This window comes from Ascidiella aspersa, chromosome 1 (genome assembly GCF_963924565.1).
Source record: "Ascidiella aspersa chromosome 1, kaAscAspe10.2, whole genome shotgun sequence".
NCBI lineage: Eukaryota > Metazoa > Chordata > Ascidiacea > Phlebobranchia > Ascidiidae > Ascidiella > Ascidiella aspersa.
This window is the reverse complement of record NC_139447.1, coordinates 1,200,695-1,224,121: the sequence shown is the minus strand read 5'-3', so window position 1 is coordinate 1,224,121 and position 23,427 is coordinate 1,200,695. Positions and strand designations below refer to the sequence as shown.

Below are 23,427 nucleotides of genomic sequence, written 5' to 3'. Positions count from 1 at the left end.
AAACCTTATTCAAGGCACCCATCCTAATGATTGTAAAGTTTCCTGGACAACTTATAGATTTTCTTCTGACTTGGGACAAAACCTAAGGGTTTTCAGCTGATATTTTTACAGTTAATTGCAAAATTGTTGGGAAATTCGCCAAATTTTTTAAAAGTTAAATGGCTAACAGCCTTATTTCTGATCAACCATTTTTTTCACATCTTGAGATTAACAATTTAAAATTTCTGCAGAAATGAAAACATAAACTTTGTTTTAGATTAAAGATGTCATCTTATATTACCGCCACTACAAAACAATTACACAAAATAACAAAAATCACTGAAAAAATATATGAAAATTAAGATTTCCTTTAAGATAATTGATTTTTGTACCAGATTATTGTGTACTTCTTAATTTATTTTTTTTGGAGGGAGGGATGAAGTTAACTGATGGTAAACATTTGCAAAACTCTTTTCATAAGTGTAAATAATATGAATGATAGAAATACATAATGCTTTTATTATATTTTAGCAAATAATTATATTTTATTAGGTAGAATATGATATTTTATTAGGTAGCTGAGTGATCTATTATGTTGTTCAATGGGATACTTTTCTCACAATTATTACTTTCATGAATATATTAAATAATGTGAACACTTTTGTGTTTATTTAGAGTTCTTTTCTTAGAAAAGCATTTTCCACAGTCTTCACATTCAAATCCTTTTTTAACTGCATAAAATTTTTTTGGTGTTTTTACAGATGTTGGTGAACCTGAAAGTTTTTTACCATCTTTTTCTTGGTTGGGTTTTACAGGGTTACAACTATGTGGTTTATCTGCATTTCTTTTCCAGTATTCGTAGTCTCCACAGTCATTACAGAAATTAACTTCTTCTTGATGAATTCTCTTGTGTTCTTCGAAAGCTGACAAGGTACCAAAGCGCTTTCGACACTTGTTACATTTATAAGGTGTTTTTCCATTGTGCACCTTTTGATGGACCTTAAGGTTATTAAGGCGTCGGAAACACTTGCCGCAAGTTTCACATTTGAAAGGTTTTACTCCAGTGTGAATTAAATTGTGTATTTTAAGATTTTTTTTGCCACTAAAACATTTTCCACAATCTTTGCATCTATAAGGTTTTAATCCACTGTGAATTATTTCGTGAGTTTTAAGAGTTGAAGCCTGAGTAAAGCTTCTTTTACAAACTTTGCATTTGTAGGGTTTTTCACCATAGATGTGGGTTCTTTTGTGAATTCCAAGATATGATTGCGAGCAAAAACTTTGCCCACAATAATTGCATTCAAAACGTGAGTGAGTGGTTTTGTGAGTTTCTAAAGCTGAAGATGAATTAAAACCTAAAACACACTCTTTGCAAAACAGGTGTGGTTCAGTCAAAGTGTGGTAAAGTTTGTCGCGGAATGAGTTAGTGCATGGCCGCACAAAACCCTCTTTTGTATATTTGCATTTGTAAGGTTTTTCATCCATGTAGGATGCTGCATGCCCACTTAATTCATGCAACTTTTCAAACAGTTGATCAAACGTCCTGCAACCCGATGTACCATGGTGTACTTCAACATGTTTTCCTAATAATTGTTTGGTTTCAAGTAGGTTTTTACAAATGCTACACACCAGCTCGTCTGATAAACCTTTATTTGAAATGTTTGGAAATTCTTCTGATTCTTCAAGTTTGACCACAGTTTCAGCAATATGCTCCACAATTGGTAGATTTTTTGTTATCTGTGTTGTGTTGTCCTTCACTTTTTTCTCGGGTTGGCCACATTTTAATTCCGATGGTATAACAACGACGGTCATTTCTGAATCATCGCCACTCCACTTAAAATGAAAAGTCGAATTCCCATTAACTGTAGTTGGTGGATGGTTAGTCGACGAAACACTTGATTTTACATCATTGTTGCAAACTCTTTCCCATTTTGAAGGAGTATTGTTTACAACATTTGACATAATCTAATTCTAAATAAAACAGCCCTATAAAACAAAATATATTCTATATCAGGTGGTCTTAAACTTGGAGGTACGTAGACCATCTTTATTGGGACTTAAAAATTAATTGTATACATTACAAATGAGATGAACAATTGTTTCTAAGGAAAATAAATTTATAAAAAAAGTCAGTTCCGGTATGATCATAGTTTGAATTCAGACCTCACCACAGACTAGTTTGATGAACAGAATGCAACAGTGCTGTGCTTGGTAATAAGGATGTCCAAAACCTGACATAATATTCTGGTACCCCGGTATTTTGGACAAAAAGTATTGCGATACGTTCTAATACCAAGTGACATCATTAACATGCTCAAACAAGCAATATAGATGGAATTCAAACGTTTGAAAGCATTATTATTTTTTTTTTGGTTGTTAGTCATTATTGGCCTTAATGTGATTAAGTTTGAGTTCCCATTGAGTTTTTTTTAACCTACTACTTTTGTGTAAAATTAACCTTTCAAAGTAAAATAACATTGTTGGATTGAAAACCATGACTGTAGTTGCCATATATAAATTTGGTATCACATTAGCACCGATACCACCCTGGGCTCTTCTTGTTTAAATAACTTGCATAATAGCAAATTTATCTTGTTCTACAGGAGCCATAACAAATGCCTTGCAACATAATTTTAGTTGTCTTGTAAAATCTATGATGTATGATTTGTTGAGAAACCAATCAGTATTATATAATACCATAAACTACCACAACCATTAATGTTTGTTAAATGTTAAAAAGTATCTTATCCTAGAACAGTGGTTCTCAACCTTTTTTCTTTTGTGGCCCACTTACGTTGCATAAAAAATTCTGTGGCCCAATAATTTTTTATGAAACAAAAAGCTTTAAAATAGGTTTAGAACAAAACACAGCAGAACATATTTCAAAACAGATTATTTATTCAACCGTGCATTAGTGAGATACTTGCGGCTGAACAATGAAAAATTTACATTCCTTTTTAATTCCTCTCCAAGCCATTATTCCTGTAAAATTTAATATTATGACACAAATGAAACTAAATCTAGCTTTTTTAAATTGGTCTGTGGCCCACCTCAAATGTTCTTATGGCCCACCCGTGAGTCATGGCCGACTGGTTGAGAACCGCTGTCCTAGAATAAACTCTGAAAAAATATTTTTATAATTGTTTTAAATAAACAGTAACATCAAAAACTAAACAACAAAACCAACGAAAAAGAACAAAACAAGTTAACCATGATGATAAAAGGTGAGAAATAAGGTTGTTAATCCAAGGAAACAAATTACTAGAACAGAAGGACTTGCATACTTTATTATTGAACGTATTATGTTTTAACCATAAATAACAGTGGAACATATACCTGGAAATGATTTGTCAGATCAAAACACACTTTGACCACATGTAATATGCTATTAAACTATTAGACACTTGGTAGATAAATAGTAAGCAAAAGAACTTTTAATAAAATTTATATAATCTCTTAAACAAGATACAGTTTTAGGTTACAAATTTTAAAATAAAACATTTTTGGTAAGACTTTGTTGTTATATAAGTAATAAAACACTTTTTGTCAGAAGTGATGTAACTACAAGAGCAAAACATTTACATTTAATAAAAAGGCAATGAATGTAAAGAAACATAGGACCAACAGTATATGACAGGCATTTTATATGTTGCTAGGTGAGTAAGGAATGTAAATGGACTGTGTTGCATTTGCATGAATATTTCTATTTTGTAACAACTTGACTGAGCTTTTATATATGAGATGCAGTTTAAAACTATAAAGGTTATAGCTTCAATATATACAGATACAGTTAAAAGGGTAAAACCTTATTGGCACACTTATTTTAATTTTGCAAATTTAGACACATATTTGTACGCTCTTTTGTGGTAGATATTGCCTTGTCAAATATATTGCCAAATGTTTCAATACGGAGATGAATCTTTTAATTTTTACTAACATTAAACTATTCAGGCATTATTTTCTGCCTGTCTGTTTTTCTCTAGTGTGAAACCTTTCATGGTTTTTGAGACTCACAGTGTGACTAAAGCTTTTTCCATAATGTTTACAGACAAATGGCTTCTCTTCTTTGTGAATTCTTTTGTGCATTTCAAGATATCCAGCACGGTCAAAGCATTTTTTACATTCGTCGCATTGGTAAGTTTTTTTCGCTGTGTGTTCACTTTTATGTTTGAGAAAATTTCCTTTAATAGAAAAGCACTTTCCACATTCTTCACATTTATATACTTTTTGTGCAATGTGGATTCTTTTATGCCTGGCAAGATCTCTTTTGTTGCTAAAACGCATTCCACATTCATCGCAAATGTTTGATGTTTCTCCCGTGTGGATAATTTTATGACTTATAAGATGTTTTTTTGAGGTAAAGCTTATTCCGTAATACTTGCATTTGTATGTTGTTTCTCGTGTGTGCATCTTGCTGTGTAGTTTAACAAGGGCCAAACAGCGAAACTTTTTTTTCACAATCTTTACACTTTTGATAGAATTGCTCATAATGTTTGCATTTGTTGAGTTTTTGTTCTATGTGGATTTTTTGTGCACCCGAAGATTTGCTTTCGCATTCTGCGCATTTGTAAGGTTTACTGTTAGTATGGATAACTTCATGCATTTTGAGGTTTCCTCTTTGGTGGAAGCCTTTGCCGCATACTTTGCATTTATGAGGTTTTTCACCAGAATGAATTACACTGTGGCGCGTAAGATTCCCAGCCTGACTGAAACACTTTCCGCATTCTTTGCAACGGTGTTTTTTTTTTTATTTTGTACGTTGTAAGATGACTAGGGATGCTCAAAGTAGAATATCGAATCTTTGAATTCGAATCCAATTCTGTCATTTATTTCGGGTAATTGGAACCAACATAATTTAATGTTTTACCGCCGATTGTTTGCGCCTAATTGTACAAACGCGTGCAGTAAGTTGGCATGTCGCTGCGGCGACCAATTTATAGTGCTTGCTTTAATGTAACCTGGTAGTGCAGTGTCAGCGTTTTTTCGGGCAACCAATTACTTCGCATCTCGCGAAAACGTTCGACTAATAATTAAGTGTCAATCAAGCGTTATTGGGCGAACGAATCACGTGTAATGTCAGGAGCGGAGTTCGCAATTTCCCTAAATACGTTAAGTTGCAAAAGTAACACGTGCTGACCATCGAGAAAATGCGCTATAGGGTTACTTAAGGTCAACTTTAGGCCAATATTCGGCGAGGTTATGCAGTTATGCACAGCGTAATTATCCAGAATTTGTTATGTCAATAGTAACTTTGTATTCTTTGCAGTACATGATTTGACTGCATAACAGATCAATTAGTCAAAAAAGAAGCACTAAGACCCAACACTGCTTTTAAAAACTGTACCGAATTGCTAAAGAGTTCTGTGTGCAGTGTTGCATTGTACTCACTATTGGCAAAAATATAACTTTTGGCAACAACCTGAACAGTGGACATGTATTACAGTTTACACAACTGCTTTAAATGACAGTTGTTAAGAATGTAAAACATTTTTTATTATAATGTACACATGTTAGCAAATTGTTTGGGCGATTTATTGCTGTGATTGTGGGCCCTGTAGGGTAGAAAAAGATTAATCCATTCCCCAAACAAAATCGAGGTTAAATAATTTAATAAAAATATACTAGGATTCGCTATTCTGGATTCGTTATTCTAGATTCGAAACCTATTATTCTAGAATACCTTGGTATTCTACTTTGAACATCCCTAAAGATGACCAACACTGCTAAAGCTGTTTCCATATTTTTTAAATGTGTATGGTTGGGCCAAAGTGTAGATTAAAAGGCATTCTCTATCCTGATACAATTCACCGAAAAGCCATCGCAGACTCGCCGAATCTGTCGATCTATGATGCAAGCAGAGCAAGCCAGAAAAACAACTGGCCTGCAGTGAGGTTCGAACTCACGACCTCCGGTCAAGCCGGGACCGTCGCTCTACCAACTGAGCTATGCAGGCTCAGAGAGGAGCGAGGTGAGAAACAACCATGCGCCAATACTTTTTGTTAGTACAAGCAACTTCACACTGGGGGATCATCAGTCCGTATCAATCAAAGAAAGACACACACAAACATATGTGTTTAATAACATCTGTGATCTGGGGCTAGAACACTTTTCTTTGATTTTAGCAACAGGAAAAATACAATTCACATTAAAAAGTATTAATTCAGGCATAACCCAATGCAATCTGGAAAAAAAGCTTAAACTATCAATAAACAAATCATTCAAAACAAAATACATTAAAATAGCTTGCTCTATGTCACAGAAAAAGGCAAAACTTACAAAATGACCTATTTTTATTACCAAACGATCATTTTGCAAGTTCTAACTTATTTTTTCGTTAAGGAAAATCATCAGGATAAACAAGTTAGAAAACAAGGCGTAATTTATTCTAATTTACTAAAATGTCTGTTTGGAGCAAATTAGTGGATAAGTAATCCTGGATTAGAAAAGAAATGACCATAAAAAACAGGAAAAATTCCGTTTTTTTCACCAAACTATTTCTTTCTATTTTTATACCAAAATTATAAAACTAACAGATATTTTCTGTATTCTGTAACAAAGTGCAATTTATTTTAAATTAAGTGTCTAATTTGCACCACGTAACATTTAATATCCAGTTTTTTTTTCATTCTCATTTACTTTCCTTAAAATCAAGTTGTTTACATCAAGCATGCTTTGATTCACATGAGAGCCCATTATTATAGAATACTTATTAAATAAAGTGGACCAAAAATGTCTTTAATTTATCAATCTTTCTGGAGTGGTTTCGTATAACATTGTATGCGATTGGTTTCTAAGGTATATATATATGCAAGGTTATAAGAGGTAAAAAGTAAATGTTACCCATATAATAATGAGTGGATTACAAAAACCAAAAAGTCTCCGTCGGAATTAGTAAACTAAGCTATTTTAGTTTACAGACAAGCTAAAAATTACATAGAAATCCTTTTTTGCGTCCCACCTCTTATAAGTGATGCTTGAAATGCTTCTCAGTCACATAAACTGAAGATGATAAGATGATGTCGATCTACTCGACCTTTTTGGCTTTGCAATTTATTATATCAGTTCTGTGAACAAGTTTAGTTTGTATATTTCAACAGGGGAGACATGACCACCGTGCTATCTGACTCGACTAAATCGAAACTAAAACAAACTGCCATTGTAATTTAAAGAGCATACTGTCAGGTCGCTTATAGATTTATTGTACATTCACATAATTTAGCATAGCTCGCTTTCAATAAAAAAGCTTACAGCGCAGTAAAAACACGTGTTGCCAGTCAGGAGCGCATCGTTGACTGTAGAGTTTTATCCAGCAGTAGCGTGACACTATATAGCACAAGAGCGACTGCGATGGGGATTAATTGAGTCGAAATGCCGGCTGGATTTGCCAGAACGGCCACGAAAGGAAATGAGTATCGAGGTGAAATATTTAACACTTTACCAGGCGAACACGCTATAATTACAAGCACAAACAGACATGCGTCGTTCCTCTACAAGTTCATAGCCAACCTGATTAAAACTCGTTACCGCTTAAAGTGCATTTAGAAAACGTAATAATATGAAGTAAGTCTTATAATTGTTTGCCTTGTTGGCATAAGTTTGTCACAGGAATTATTGCGTATCGAAAATGAATTTATGCATCCTCATAATTATTGCATCGTCGGCTACAATGGGAATGGGGATTGGAAGCAATCTGTCAAGTATGTTGGAGGTCTTGGAAATGCAACGGTAAGATGATAACAGCATACCAAATTGTTCTGTTCAAAACTAAAAAGATATCAATTATTTAATTGTCATTGCTACAATAAAATATTATTATTGTTTTAAACTGTTAGTTTATTTTACTTTTAGAACGATTATGCTTGTCAGACAAGATTTGAAATAAACGGAGACAGCAAAATGATTTTTCGAAGCGGAAAGAAAACCAATGCGTGTTTAAATGAAGCAAAGGACAACTTGATAAGATGCTATTCTGATGACGCACTCAAGAAAAGGGTAAACTTGAAATTTCAGTTCGCCATGTCAGGGTATTTGATTTTGTATTTCAGAAATATACTGTAATTTAAAAAAGTTAACTTATCCCGTACTAAATTTTTTACCCAATAATTTAAGAACTCTCACTCGCTTTATTACAAACCGGGCATTAGGTAATTTATTATATTCATTGGTTATTTTAACGCTGAAATTTGAATATTTCAACAGGTCCGCACCTGCATATTTTGTTGTTACACGACGCAATGCAACGATTTCGATTCAATACCGCTGATGCAAGCGCCGTAATTAGGAGGCTTCTCAACCTATGTGAATGCTTTTAAGTTTTGCAAATAAAAATATTCTGCTTGAACTTTACTAGTTAAAATTTTAGTGGCTTTCAAAAGAGTTCTTTTGATTTATACATAAATCTGATGGGAAAGCAAATTATGTCTCTCGCTTGCCTTATCCCGTTTGGTAAAATCGTTTGAGCCCGAATGCACGTGCATCCAATCGCACCTTAAAATAAAAAAGTTGGGCAACTCCAACTATATCCAAGAACATTTTTACACTGCACGAGAGTGTTTTTCGACTTAAAATATAAAAAATACGTCATGTTCTGACGTGATTGGTGACGTGACGTTATAACGTAACTTTGTAAAGTCATTCTTAAATTTGTTTCGCTATCAATGGAATTCGAAAAGAAGGCGTTTTTACCATCATTATAACTATAGGTCGATTTTTTCTTGACCTAAAAATAAGAAATTTTAACATATAAATTTAAAATTTTAATTTTGGGGCAGTGTTTAGCTGCGACACGAATACTAAGTTTAAATAGCTAAAACAGAGAAGATATGGCGACCAACATATATTCATTGAACTCTGTATAAGTGAACAAAAATATGACAAACATAAATAAATTCGAATTTTATTAATATGAGTAATGCCTCCACATTTAATTTCAGTTTTCTAAATTTTTTAACTATTAATAATAAAAAAATTGTGTCGCTATAGCCATAGGTTTGGTTAGCCTATACAAAAAAGATACACTGCGTATAGTCTCGGAGTTTTTTGCAAGAAAACAGTAACAAAAACACAACAGCATAAACACGGTTAAACCTATACTCACCAGTACTTGCACACAAGCATAGCAATGTTTCAATTCGTGTAAAAACTGCTGATTTATTTGGCACAGGTTTGGCGAAACAAACTCAAGAAATAAAGACATTATAATTTATAATGAACCAGAATGTTTGGTCGATTTAGTTGTTATTTGGAACAATCTGTTTTCCACAAAAACATCATAGCACTCTGTCTCTGTAGATGTTAACATGTAATTGCAAACTGTTTTGTAGCACCTTGCATTTTTGGTATAACGATTTATCAAAAAAAGTGAACTGTATTCAAGGGCTAATGTAAGCAAGGTAACTGTACAAATAAGAATTTTTGTAATAAGGTTGTTTATTTGAGACAAAAGCATTTGATGTATATAAATCAACAGGAATATTATATAGGACACTAAAATGTTAGCTAATAAAAGTCAAAGAAAATATTTTATTTACACAATCAGAATCATTCAATGTTGAGCATTCTCCTTAGTAATTATACGGCGCTTGCATCAGCGGTATTGAATCGAAATCGTTGCATTGCGTCGTGTAACAACAAAATATGCAAGTACGGACCTGTAGATGAAACAATTTAACTTTTATTGCTTGTTTAATGGATTTTTAAACGTTCACTTTTGTTGATAAAATAAAAAAAAATTGGTTTTATTAAAAAAGAAATGTTTCTGTTTGAAATAAGTTCTATTTTATCAATTATATGTAAGTTTGTATATGTCAATGAAATCTCAAATTTACCCTTTTCTTGAGTGCGTCATCAGAATAGCATCTTATCAAGTTGTCCTTTGCTTCATTTAAACACGCCTTGGTTTTCTTTCCGCTTCGAAAAATCGTTTTGCTGTCTCCGTTTATTTCAAATCTTGTCTGACAAGCATAATCGTTCTAAAATAAACAGATCAGTTAATGCAAAGCATTGGGATGTTATTTAACTATGATAATGAAAAGTTGGTTACCATATGAAAAAGCTTTCTTATCAGAAGTTTTTCCAATTGGAAAATTAATTAATCGAACAATCCTCACTTTAATTTTGTTTTGGTGATAAATATTGTAAAAAAATTGAAAGTCATGTCTATTAAACGTTGGTCTTCGAAAGCGCAATTAACAAGCCTAACAAATTTTAATTTTTTAAGGTTACAATTAACACATTAAGTGTATTATTTACATACCGTTGCATTTCCAAGACCTCCAACATGCTTGACAGATTGCTTCCAATCCCCATTTCTATTGTAGCCGACGATGCAATAATTATGAGGATGTTTAGGTCCATTTTCGATATGCAATACCTCTTGAGATGAGCTTAATGCTATGAGAGGCATAAGCAGGCCTATCACCAATTTCATATTTTCACAATTTTGCAATACAATAAATCAAGCATAGCCTAAACCTGTTTAATTTTAAAAGCTCTTTTCCTTCTGATATATTTTAGATAATAAATGCTGCAAGCGAATGGAGCAAAATCTTAACACAGTGCTATTAAACAAAAAGACACTTAAGAAGGTTAGCGGAATTGATGCTTAAACCACTTGCTTATTAAAGAACTGCTCTTTGTTTTTACTCGTTCCCGCAGAAAAATAATCTTATTTTATCTATTTCCTTCAGCTAAACAAAGATTCTATAAGAATATTCAACGATATTATTCAAACCCTGCGAGAGATATTTTGTCAGAAAGGGTTTACCAACGAAAAGTAATTAATTCCAGAACTTTGTAGCAATTTCGGTTACAAACTTTTACAAAAAAATGATTCAATTAATATAAAGTATTCACCTTTCGCCATATGCTGAAACTTAAAACAAAACGTCGGTCGTTTTTACACTGTCTTGCCAATCAAGAAAGTGGATTTTCGCTTAGGGCTAAAAAAACAGTCTTGGGAAGTTAGGCAAACCAAGCCACCGCAATTTATTTAGCTCCACAAATGCTGTGCAGCGCTGCAGATTTAATACAGTGTAACTTAACGTTAAAACATGCCACAATACGTATCAGCTATCGGCCTGCTTCTTCTGTGTACTGCTTCTTTTACTGAAGGTAGGGTAGCTGTATTAATGTTTATGTCATTTATTCGTTGCATGGAGCCAGAGAATCAATATTTAAAGATCATAACAAGTTGTTGAGAGAAAACGATTTGTCTTTACTGGTAACTCTAGAAAAAACTAAACTTGTAGAATATCCCTTACCTTGTAAATTAAACTGACTCGAACTTGGTCTATGCAGCAAATAACTTGTTTAAATTTCACTTTTTTTCAAGTTGTTTTTGCTTAAAGTAATAACAGAAATATAATAAAACCAACTTGTTGCAGCCCTGAAATGCATGATTTGCTACGGTTCAAACTTTGAAGATTGCGACATACGCGGTCACGTGACTGAATGCCAGCAAAATCAAGTTAGTGCGGTGAAACTTTTTATTTATTTTTTATTGAATTAGAATACTGGTTAAACGATAAAAAAGGCATCAGAAAGGTATGAAATATGGGGTTTGTGTCAACTGACGAAATAAGTAATGTTTTCTTTTTGTTTTTACCGCGTAAGAATAAACGTATTCAGTTTCGATTTATTTTTACAAAACCTCTTTCTCTATCACAGCACTCGTGCCAAACTACGATCAGGCGATATCACAATAAACTGACTGTTGAGAAACGATGCAAGGATACAAAGGCATGCCGGAACAATCAGATGCAGGTAAGTATTGATGGTGTGGGTTAAACGTATTGTTGGTCCAGGATTAAACGAGTGTGCTAAATCTAATTAAATTAAATGGAAAAAGGTGATTATTTTTAGAAAATTTCAGAACAAATAATAATTTATTTGCTTTATACTACGCGGTTAAAATGCGTTCGTAATAATGGGTTATTCTCAGTTCAGCATACTAATCTCTCACTTCATTGGGCTACACTAAATTTCTAACAAAATTACCAGCATTTTGTGATTTTGATGCATAATTAGGTTCCGAAAGCACAATTTTTAGGATTCAAATAACATTATTTTCATCCAGAACGGTCAAAGTTCGGGCAGGTCCACACAATGCAACACTGACCAGCGCAACTCATTCTGTGCTTGTTGTTGCGACACAGATGTGTGCAATGGTGGCGTACCTTCTTGCTACAAAGCGGATTTGCCTGTACACACAGGTCAATGTTGCAAACAAAATATTAGAAATTACTTTATTTCTTTACGCTTGAACGTTTATTTCTTAACGTTTGAAGCCTACATTTTCAGTTAACGACTGTCCTGTGCAAGACCTGACCTTCCCTCATGGAAAGATGAATTGCTTCGGAGACAAGAAACGGAATGAAGTTTGTCAGTACGAGTGCACTGGCCACGAATACTCTCTCCATCCAAAGGGTCGTGATACAAATGTTTGCACCAGCAACTCGACTTGGTCAATTGAAAGACCTTGCTGCGCTCGTAAGTTCAGTGATTTTTAAAGGATTTCATCTCTAAAACAACACATTTTTCAAAATTCAATATAGTTGCACAAAAAACACGCCATAGCCTATTACGTTATTCGGAAAAAAAACAGTTTTTTTTAACCAAATGGCAATAAATCGAGTTTAAAATAAAATAAACAAAAATGTAGCAAATATTCAACAGGTCCATGCCCACCTTACCTTTTGCTTGATTCAATATTTCTATTCAATTACGAATCAGAAGAATTGGGACGAACACAAATTGTGGAATGGATGACCGGCCTTGTGGAGTAAGTTAAAAAAAAGCATTTCAAATACACTGCATTTTTATGCTAATTTACCAAAAAAAAATAACAAAATGAAAGGCGTTACTCATAGGCGTATTCCGGCTTCCCAATCATATCGGCATTTAATGGTTAGAACAGCTTTTCGCAAAAATATGATAACTTGTAGGTGGGAAGTTATCGCTTGGGACGCTACTCAGGAATCAGTGCTTTACTTCAGCGGTCAACCTCAACTCGACACTAGAGTTACTTTTGCCGACTCAAACTTTAACGGCAAGAAATTTGCTCAACTTGTGAACGAAAGAATGCATCCGGTCAACCAAGGTAAGCTGGTTAGTTTATTGAGTTCTTCAGGAAAGCACAACCAAAACGACCAGGCTTTTCCTTTTGTCCCTAAAAGTAATTCCAATATTTTATCAATTATACATGATCATGCATAGTCCCTAAAGTCTTGAACAAACTGGGGTCTGTGAACTCCTTGGGGTACGTGGATTCGTTTTTCGTGGCCATCATAGCCAACAGGAATTCTAATATATAAATTAAAAAGAAACTTTTTTAAAAGAAAATGCAGTATTTTAAAAAATATGCTTTTCCGCCCTTTTTTAAACGTATTTACCCGTCATTTGGTAAAATTTTTGTTCACGGTTTTTTTAATTGTTCTACATTCAGGTCCAGTTAACTACGGAGCTGCAATTCGTTATGCTGTGAACAACATGTTCACCCATGATGCGGGGGCGAGAGACTCAAGGGTGCCAAAGGCAATTGAACTCGTGAGCGATCAAAACCCAACCGACCCTACTGAAGCAATTGCTGCTGGTCGAGAGGCCATGGACCTGGGAATTATTGTAAGCAAACTACTAACAAGAACATTTTATAATTTTGAAAGGTCGATCAAATTAAGCGCTTATCTCTTCAAGCTGCGATACGAACCGAGAAAATCTTGGTATGAATCTTTAAATAACTGAAATTATTTGTGTAAGTGGTTTCCACCAACTGATCTCGATGTTTTGTCAATTAACATAATACTTAAGAAAGTAGTAAATTCGCTCCTCTACTTATAAACACAGGACATTTGTCCCCGTATATGTCAATCGTGGATTATTCGACGCAAGATATTTTAAGCAGTCTGTTTCAAGATAAGTTCTTTGTCACAGCTTTACATCTTTGCTTTCGACACGGGAACAATTCCCTTAAATAAGGAACTGCTGCTTGAAATCGTGGGCGGGGTCAAAGATCACCTCTACATATTCGATGTCCACTTCCAAAACACAACGGATGCTCACTTCGCTGACATGCAAAAGCATTTCTGTTCAGACCCATGCCGCCACGTTCTTCATGAACATAATTAGTAGTTGTATTGCATTCCTGTGTTTGGTACAGCACTATCGGACAATTAAATAACAACAGTATTTGTTATCTCTTTCCACTAGACTAGATGTTTTTTAACCTTTTTACGGTAGCCTAAATACTTCGGGTCAATTAATAACGAAGCTCTGGTATTGTCCTTGTGCGGGCAATAATACCGTATACCAGTGGTTCTTAACGTTTGGCAACCTGCCGAACCCCTATGTTATTCTGCAAGCGTTCGTCGAACCCCAAATTTTCGCCAGTATTATTTTCTTCCTCCTAGCAGCTGAAACTGGGCATAATCAAATCATAAACCTACGTTTATATAGGTTAAACTGGCGTCAAATTTTGAGCCGTAACAAGTCATGCGTTTCAGAGCTGAAATAAATCGAAAATTTTTTTACCAGAACAACTGCCTTTTCCTATTAAATTTCCCTATTCTTTTTTTTCTACTATTTTTCCCATCATTTTTCAGTAATAGATATTCTATTTTTCTAGCATTTTAGTAAAGCTTGTGTGTATTGTATAGATTCGTCAAAAACTTTTATTGTTTCTTAACCACTCTAATAAAACGATTTGATTTTTGGTCCAGGTGTTTTAATAATCCCATCAAAAAAGGAACGACTCTTATTTTTAAAGCACAAATATTAAACAAAACATATTTTGGTATTAAAGAAGGAGTCATACTGGTAAAATGCACAGTTATATTGTTAAACCGCACATATTGAATATAAAGGTTACAATTTAATAGAATTTAAACGACAATATTTTAAAGCTTACTGATAAACAGAAACGTGAAGCGATGGTGATTATTTATGCCTAATTAGAATAAAAGGTTTTCCAGTATTTAAAAGTATGTGAAGGGTAAATCAGTCAGCTTTTGTGTGTTTATATGGATTTTCTTAATTTAAATGGCATTCAAACGACCCGTAATTACGATACTATATCTTTTGTATTTCTGGACTTAAAGCTGACTTTCTGCTATAACATTTCCTTCTTTATTTCTGCTTAATGCAGGATTCTTACGTTTTACAAGTTTCTTAAATCGAACAGTGCATCTGTCTATCAATGTGGAGTAAAGCAAGGGGTTCAATGCACTGTTAATAGGAAGCAAAATACCAGCACTAATAAGATAAACATCATTGGGGAGTGGAACACCAGAAACAGCCAAGTAAGCAAGCACACACATTGGGATCCAGCAACAAAAGTCAGTAATAAGCAAGCGAGAAATACGTTTTTGCATTTCGCTGTTGGGTTGTTTGTTTCTAGATTTAGCCATTTTGTTACTTTGTATGTAAATAAGTATGTAAGCCACAAGCATGAAAATGAACAGCAGAAAATTGAGTGTGATAAGAAACACAGAATATTGCCAAGAAGCGTCATTTGCAGAGGCGAACAGTCTGGGCATGCAAACACTAGTTTCGCCATAATAACCAAATATTCCTTTTATCGGTTGATTGGGGAAGGTTTTGCTCATTAGCTGAGTGACGTCATGCCAATGAAGTGACGTCATGCTATGTGGTTTTATGTTATTGGCTAAATGCACCATTTTTTGTTTAATGACTTGATCCGTTTTAAAAAATCTACTTGAAAACCAAACATGAGAAACAAAATATCCTGAACTGTAATCAAACAAAGGCAGAAGTGAAAATAAAATTGCCAACAGCCAAACACATGCACATGAAATGTAAATCCATTTTAGATGCATTGTTCTGGTGATAAATGGTTTGCACACTGTTGCAAGTCTAAACGCTGTCATGACAGCCATGGTACCCGAAGAGGCCATGGTAGCTACAACACACAAAACCCCAAGAATAGAACAAGTGCTATTTGTGCGCCAACCGGCGTCAAACGAGCAATAATCCCCCGAAAACTGTAAACCCTTTATGCTTATTGCAATAAGATAAATCCCCATGAGAAAGTCAGCAGGTGCCAAACTAAGCAAAAATATGTAGGTGCTTTTTGTAAAATTATCTGCATTTTTTTTATTTACAATGTCCCTTATAGTAATAACGACAACCGCTAAATTCCCGATGCCAGCTGCCAACCCCATTAACCACAAGAAGGCTCTGTAAACAGGGTTGGCGATCATTTCCTTTTGATTTGAGAAAGTGGAACTTCGCTTACTTATGGGCGGGCATTCGTCACTTCCGTCCGAACATTGAGGAATTCCATCTTCAACCAAGTTGATGTCGACCGACAGGGGCTTTCCATTGCGACAGTAAAACCTCGTTCCGCTGCATCGCGTCGTATTCTCGTCGGATCCGTCGTCGCAGTCTATTGTTCCATCACAGAGGTAGTTGATATCGATGCTGGTGAGCGTTTCACTGGCGCAATCGTGACGATTTGGGCATAATCCACTTTCGTCACACCATGACGACTTCACCCCCTTACATGCTTCTCCTATAGTGGCTCTCAAACGCATGCACCTCACATCGCATAACTTGGGTCGAGGCTCACAACCATTGCATTCATCTACCATACCCCGACATTCAGGTCTGCCATCGCATTTAGTGGCGCGTACGGGGAGTGAAAATATACCAGTTTGGCAATAAATGTAACCAACTTCACCGTCATTCTGTGCTAATCCGCAATATTTCGTGTTAGATTCTCCCAAACAACTGACTTTTGGGTTGCAAAGCACTTTGTCCATATCCACGCAGTCCGTTGCATTGTGGCAATGCATTTGGTTGGGAGGGCAAGTGTGTCTAGCGTCGCCCAAGATATCATGGCAAACTGTTTGGTTGTCGCACAAACATTCATCGGAAAGATCATAGCAGTCTGGAACCCCGTCACACACTTGCTGTTGAGAAACAACCAGTCGTTTGTCCAAACACAAGAAGCAAACGAGTTGCCCATCAACGAAGCAAATATCTGACTTGTCAGCGCATTGAGGTTCATCGTCGTAAATGTTTATCTGCGGTAAAACGCAAATTCCTCTTCTGCTTGTTCCCGAGCATTTAAATCCCAGCCCAGTTTTGATTTCATCATCATTGCAACGAATCTTGTTGTCGCAATATTCATGGGTGGCAATGAAATTACCGTTACTGCATCGCAAAACATTCGTGTGCGTTCCCTCCATACAAACCCACTGTCCATCACAAACCCTGTCTCTCCGCCCTTCACACGGCCCCATAAGTTGGCGGCAAGTCGTCTTGTTGTGGATCGTTTGAAATTTGGTTTTGCTTGTCTTGTTCGAACAAAGAGTTACCTTATCCCACTTATCTCCGACCTGCACACTCCGATCATCGCAAGGCTCCTTTTGTCCGACGCACTTGATTCTACCGTCAGCCACATGTTGCTGACAAGCTCTGCAAAACCACTCGTCGCTACCGTCTAAACACCTGGATCACCTTTACATGTGTAGGACTCGCGAACACACTGAAGCCCATCATTGCAGAGCACTGCGCCATTTCCACAACTGCTACAGTTCGTCTCATCGCTCCTATCAACACAATAAAAGCGCCCATCACACCACTTGCCTGCGGTGATACACTCCTTCCAATGAGCGCACATATTCGCTCCTCCATTGCAAGTTGTACAGTTTGTCTCATCACTCGCATCGTAACATTGCCTCCGCCCGTCGCAAACTTCAGTTTGATTGATGCACTTTCCAACCGACCCGCTACATTCGAACTGATCTTGGGCGCATCTTGCTTCAGCTCCAACGCACAAGGCGAGCAACACACAAACAAAAGTTAACATTTGCAACTGTATTTTACAAGTTTATAATATCTTGTGTTGAGCTACGAGTGCAAATATAGCGGTTTAATTGGCCTATTATTATATTAACTAAAAAGCTGGCTTAAGATGACACCTATACAGACAACAAGCAGATTAACTGATCCAATTCTTAAAGATAAATGTGAATTAATGAATAAAAAATTATCACACAATATTGTAAAAGGAAAATTAGCAAAATTGCAGTGCGCACAAAAAAGGATTTGGTTGCGCGTGCACTTTATTGGCGACGAGGTTTGAGAACTTTAAATTTCTGCCCTGCCATGGACACTTATGATTCAAGCGATTTTCTCACGAGGTAGCGAATTGGGAAGAAGGTTTATGTCTCAGTATCAATCTTATACCTCTATGAGCATGCTGTACTGTTCAAGAACAACCCTTTGCTAATTTACTTTGAAATGAATGTGTTTTGTGTCGCATAATTTTTCGTACTAAGCTTACTCCAAGGTGCAGGGAAAAAAATATTTAGGTAGTAAAAATTAAATATTAGTTTAATGTGCGGTTTAACAAATATTAAATATTAGAAGTCTAAACCTTGCACTAAGCAAATAAAAGTTGGGTAACCGTCTCTTATCTCATTTCTAAATAGGTTTATAATTTAAATTGTTGGTAAATGAAAGAACTTTTTTAACTTAATTGATACAATACTAATTAAAACACTTAAACTAATCACTCTTTTGGGATGAGAAAAGTGCAAGGCAGTAGACGACTTAATTATTCTTTCATAAATGTCACGTCTTAACGTTTTTAAATTGCGCTTGAGTATAATTAGGGTCCGCAAATGTGACGTAACCCATTAAAAAAACACTGTACTGTCATTTTAGTATTCCCTGGGAATTTAAGTTTGAAAATTGAATAAATTAAACTGGCTGGCCGTTGTTTGGTGACCTGCATACCACATTTTAAACTAAAAATCACTACAATATTCTAACCAAGGCTTGGAGATTTAAAGGGAGGTACAATTTGTTAATTTAAGACGACAAAACTATTTTTTAAAACGGATTTTTTCTACTTTGGATGTTGGGTTATATTTTTTGGTGTTCCCTTAGTGGCCTTAATTTACGGATAAAAAAATAAGTGTGGCATCATCGTATAAGCTTTAAGCTCTATATCCCTATCGAGTGGTAGCAATATCTCGTAAACAGAACTCGTTTCAATTTCGTAGTATAGTTTAGTGGGTTTGTATTCAAATATGGGCTAAAAATGATAATATTTTGTTACGTATTTATATTTAAAATAGGTTTGTCTGGCATATATTTCTTCAACCAACTTTTCGGCTTACTATACGGCAAGCCTTCGTCTTTCGTCGTCCTTTGTGTCATTTTATTTTGCGTCCTGTTGGCCATGAGTGTCAGTCCCTGACGAAGGCTTGCCGTGTAGAAAGCCGCAACGTTGGTTGAAAAAATATATGCCAGACGAACCTATTTTAAATATACTATGCCTGGTAGCAACAGCATATTTATTGTTACGTATTTATGTTTAGTTTTTTACCGAAATAATGTTACTTGAATCGTATGCGTTGTCAGGCCCCCTTCGCATCAGTTAACTCATGGTGAAAAGGCTGGACATTATCGGTCCATATCTGTTTTTGCTAGCAGAAACAAGTCAAGGAAAAGTTTTGGGATATTTATTTGTGTAATAAAGTAGCTTTTTAGCGGGCGGGGTTGGTAAGACTAAAACAAATGATTTTACATAGTCGTTCCAAAAAACATAAACCACCCTTAAAACATACGGCGTTAAATATACTCCCTGACAAAATATGCAACAACCGCAACCACGTCTATTTTTAACCTTGTTCTGATAGCTGCTCTATTAACTTTTAAAAGTACGTAGCTGTACATTAAACACATTTATTTAATTCAACACAAATAGTATGATAAATTTTAAAGCGGTCATTATTGAAAGAATCTCTATCGATAAATCTTTTCAAGATTTAATTCCAGCCCCAACCACACAAATATGTTACACGAAAATAAACAGTTCAATGTTTAGGTTCACAAAGCACCAGAAGGAGCAACAAATTAGTAAGAAAATATATTAATTTTCCTAAACTAGAAAATATATTAATTTCCTATATTAATTTTTCCTTGGTAGATTTTTGCTTAATTACTATAAATTTGCTAGATTTTAAAACGACGCACAGCCTACGCTATTATCTTATGCTATAGCACAGCAGTTAACACGTTTACTCTTTAAGACGGTAACACTGCATATATATTATATATAATCATAGCGTCATAACACGCCATCTACGCTAATTCACTGTAGACGCAATTTCAGCTCATTCAATTAAATCTAAAACGTGTATAACGTCATGCGCCTTGTTTTTTTACAGCCACGCTTAAACGGAAGCCATATTGAAATGGGAGGCGGCGCTGCAATGAATTGCTGTTTGCAAAACTTTGATTGCTTCGTGCTAGCTTTGCCTTCATTAAGGGTATTTGTCGTTTGAGGTTAGCCAAGCTGATGATAAGTTAAGCTTTAATCACTAAATTGCTCGATGCCATCTGCTGCTGAGTAAAACAATGCACATACAACAGATAAAACAACTGCTATGTGAAAATGTGAAACTACAACTCGCTCAAAATTATAATCAAGCTGCATTTCGTTACTTCACACTTTTCTTATTCTGCAGAAAGTCCTAATGAATCGCTGCGGTTCAACGATCCGCCATTTACCTATTTTAGCCTTGGGCGGATTGGGCGATCGTTTTCAGCAGACTATTGGTCAACTAGATTTATTTTAGCTTTTTAAAATTGCATTAGAAATTAAATTACAGCATTTTAGTTTTCACCAATTATATAAGTTAGTAGAAGAATTAGACCATTTTGATTTTCTCAAATTAAATTAGAGATTAATTATAATTACCGGATTCTTAAAAAAACAAATACAACTAGAATACCATTTCATTATTATTCACAATCAATTTTATTTTAATCGCGAATTATTCTAATTAGAATGTAAATGGTACATATTCTGATATTCCTGTGCTAATTTTTATGCCTTTTAACATTGTAAAAATCACCTACAAGTCGTTTCAACTCAATAATTTTAAATCATTTTTTTTGTTTCGACTGAGAGACTAAAAATGCCGTTGGACAAAGTAGCATTTTTGGTAAAATCCGAATTAGATTAGGACTAGAAAGCTATTCACAAATTAAACTAGAATTAGCTGCATTTTGCTTCAATTCATTGAATTAGCCTATCTACTTGTCCAAGTCTGGTTTTAAGTGGTCAAAATACATTTTTATCGTGATTGGAGACAAAAGGTTATAATATCAATACAACGTAACAGAAAACTAATTATCACAGTGCTTCTTATATCTTTTTTCTTGGCGCAAGTGTAACAACGAAGCTTTGGCGAGCTATTTTTCTTTATTGGACGAAGCGAACAAAACAAAAGCCATTAAAGTAAACAATTTTTAATTTATGTGGGTCATGACTTTGTAGTAACTCTTTGCCTCTACCTAGCGGTAGCTATATCTGCCGAACCATATTCTTGTTAGGCCAATATTGTATTGTATTAAATGTAGGTCTAAGACTGGCACTATCTGGTCGCAGATTGTGACTAATCGAATAACAAGATTTATTTTTTTTCTTCTTCTTCTTCAGTTCAGACTGAAGGAAAGGTTTTCTCCAGTATGAGTTACTTAATGTCTTACAACATCTGGCAACCGCTCAAATCATTTATCACATTGTTCGCATTTGTATGGTTTTGTGTCGGTGTGAGTCTTCTCATTAGGGTTGCAAAATTCCCGGGAATTTTCAAAGCGGAAACTTTCCATGGAATTTTAGGGAATTTTCGGAAATTTTCGGAAACTTTTACAACAATCTTATTTTGATATTGAAACAGGAAAATAATGGCCTTATACTGTAAAAACAACACTAACCGTTCTGGGCCAAAATATCCCCAGCTTACGGTAGCTAAATCTTTAAAATTTGTTGTTTTGTGAGTTACAAAGTCGTTGTACTAGTTCAGGGGTCGGTACGGCCCGTCAAAGTAATTCATCCGGCACGCCGCCTATTTGACAAAATAGACATAAGTATATTTCTTTTTGACTATTTTAACTACGTGAGTTCAAAAATTTTCCCGCTACGCGCTGATCTTCATACATCCGGTTGGTTTACGTTTTGTAATGTCTTTTCAAAAGATTAAAGCTTCTTTGCCGTTGCGGCGTGGAAAGCTGACGAGTGCGTCACGGACAAACAGAAAACTATTTAAAAAGTTTTGTCTTTTTTTAAACATTTTATTATTTTCGGCAGCATAATAAAAACTGGAAAGAAATTTAAAAGAAATACCGGTATACCAAAAAAATGTGCTCACTTGGCTCGCCAGGCCCAGACTTTTAAAAACTTAGCAAATATTGAATTAGACTAACCAATAAAGTTATTTCGTTTCTTCAAAGTAATTTCATTACACTTTATATTAGTAGTATGGATGACGACGTGTGGACTCAAATTTTAACCAAACAAACGCTTTTTTCGCGCTTTGCGCCAACACTTTACTGTCTCCTTAAATGTAATTAAACACATTTTAAGTGCAAAAAACGATACCCGCCTGATTTACAGTTGTTCTAAAATTTTAATAGTTAACTTATTGTGCGGGTCCGCAGAGATCTTTCTAGTTTGGTTTAGGCCCGCGACTAGAAAGGTTTGCCGACCCCTGTACTAGTTGCTGCCGGATAGCATGTCCTCCTGCTCGTCTAGAAATGCGTAAGACAGGTTTTTAATATTTTTTTCTGGTTAATAAAATATTTAACCATGTTTTAAACATAATAAATGCCAAATTTGAAAATTCCCCAATATTCCCGGGTCCTTCAAAATTCCCGGAAACTTTCCAACCCTACTTCTCATGTTTATTGAGATTCCCATTTTAACATAAGGTTTTTGCTCAAAGGTTGCATTTATGAGGCTTTACTTCAGTGTGGATTAATTTATGCTTGCCTAGTTTTAATGGGCAAATAAAGTAATTATCACAATACGGACATTTAGGTGGGTGCATGCTAGTAGCTAGTGTAAGTGTTTTTATGTAGCTGAATTTTTTCTGGTAGCTGTAGACTTTTCTGCAATCAAGTTTAATTGGAAACACTTTCTTGCCAACAGTATTTTTTATTTTATTTTGTTTACACTGTTTGGCAGCATTTTTATTTTGATAAAAGTAAATATGATCTTTACTAGTGCTATTTTTATCCCATTTATTATTTCAGAAAAGTCCCTTTGATGCTCTACAGAATTTTTTGTTCTAATTTGAATTATCTGCAAGAAAATAAGTTTTATGACAATCTAATTCATCTTGTTCCTCATAACATAAGTGGTTACATCAGACTTTTCCTTATGGACCTTTCCAGACATAATGCAGTCAAAATTATTTTTCTCAATTTGTTGATGAATGGTTTATAGCAGTGATTCTCAACCGCGGCTCTCAACTGAACATTTTGCGGCTCTCTAACCGAGTGAAAAATTAGTTAGAAGTAGTAGAATTGCAACAAAGTAAGTAAGAGAAATCAAGAATTAATGAATTGTATCAGCAAGGATCCCGAGTACGAAGTACTAATGTTACCGGGTACTTCCATCCGTCTCTTTAA

General features: G+C 35.0%; 3 protein-coding genes across 3 annotated transcripts; 1 reads left to right on the top strand and 2 right to left on the bottom strand.

Annotated features, from left to right (window-relative positions):
- Window positions 1–281: 281 nt before the first annotated feature.
- Window positions 282–1,949, bottom strand: LOC146166448 (uncharacterized). Its single transcript, XM_083389376.1, has one exon. The coding sequence runs from the start codon at window positions 1,939–1,941 to the stop codon at window positions 622–624; it is 1,320 nt and encodes a 439-aa protein (XP_083245502.1). The 5' UTR covers window positions 1,942–1,949; the 3' UTR covers window positions 282–621.
- Window positions 1,950–3,494: 1,545 nt separating this feature from the next.
- LOC146166447 (uncharacterized) lies at window positions 3,495–4,711 on the bottom strand (the record flags this gene model as incomplete). Its single annotated transcript, XM_083396376.1, has 2 exons — window positions 3,495–4,447; window positions 4,581–4,711. Coding segments are annotated over 2 exons (645 nt in total), but the record flags the coding sequence as incomplete, so codon positions are not given.
- Window positions 4,712–11,030: 6,319 nt separating this feature from the next.
- Window positions 11,031–14,103, top strand: LOC146166446 (matrilin-1-like). Its single transcript, XM_083394333.1, has 9 exons — window positions 11,031–11,091; window positions 11,364–11,446; window positions 11,647–11,742; window positions 12,056–12,191; window positions 12,280–12,468; window positions 12,655–12,760; window positions 12,924–13,078; window positions 13,424–13,599; window positions 13,909–14,103. The coding sequence occupies exons 1-9, from the start codon at window positions 11,031–11,033 to the stop codon at window positions 14,101–14,103; spliced, it is 1,197 nt and encodes a 398-aa protein (XP_083250459.1).
- Window positions 14,104–23,427: the final 9,324 nt, after the last annotated feature.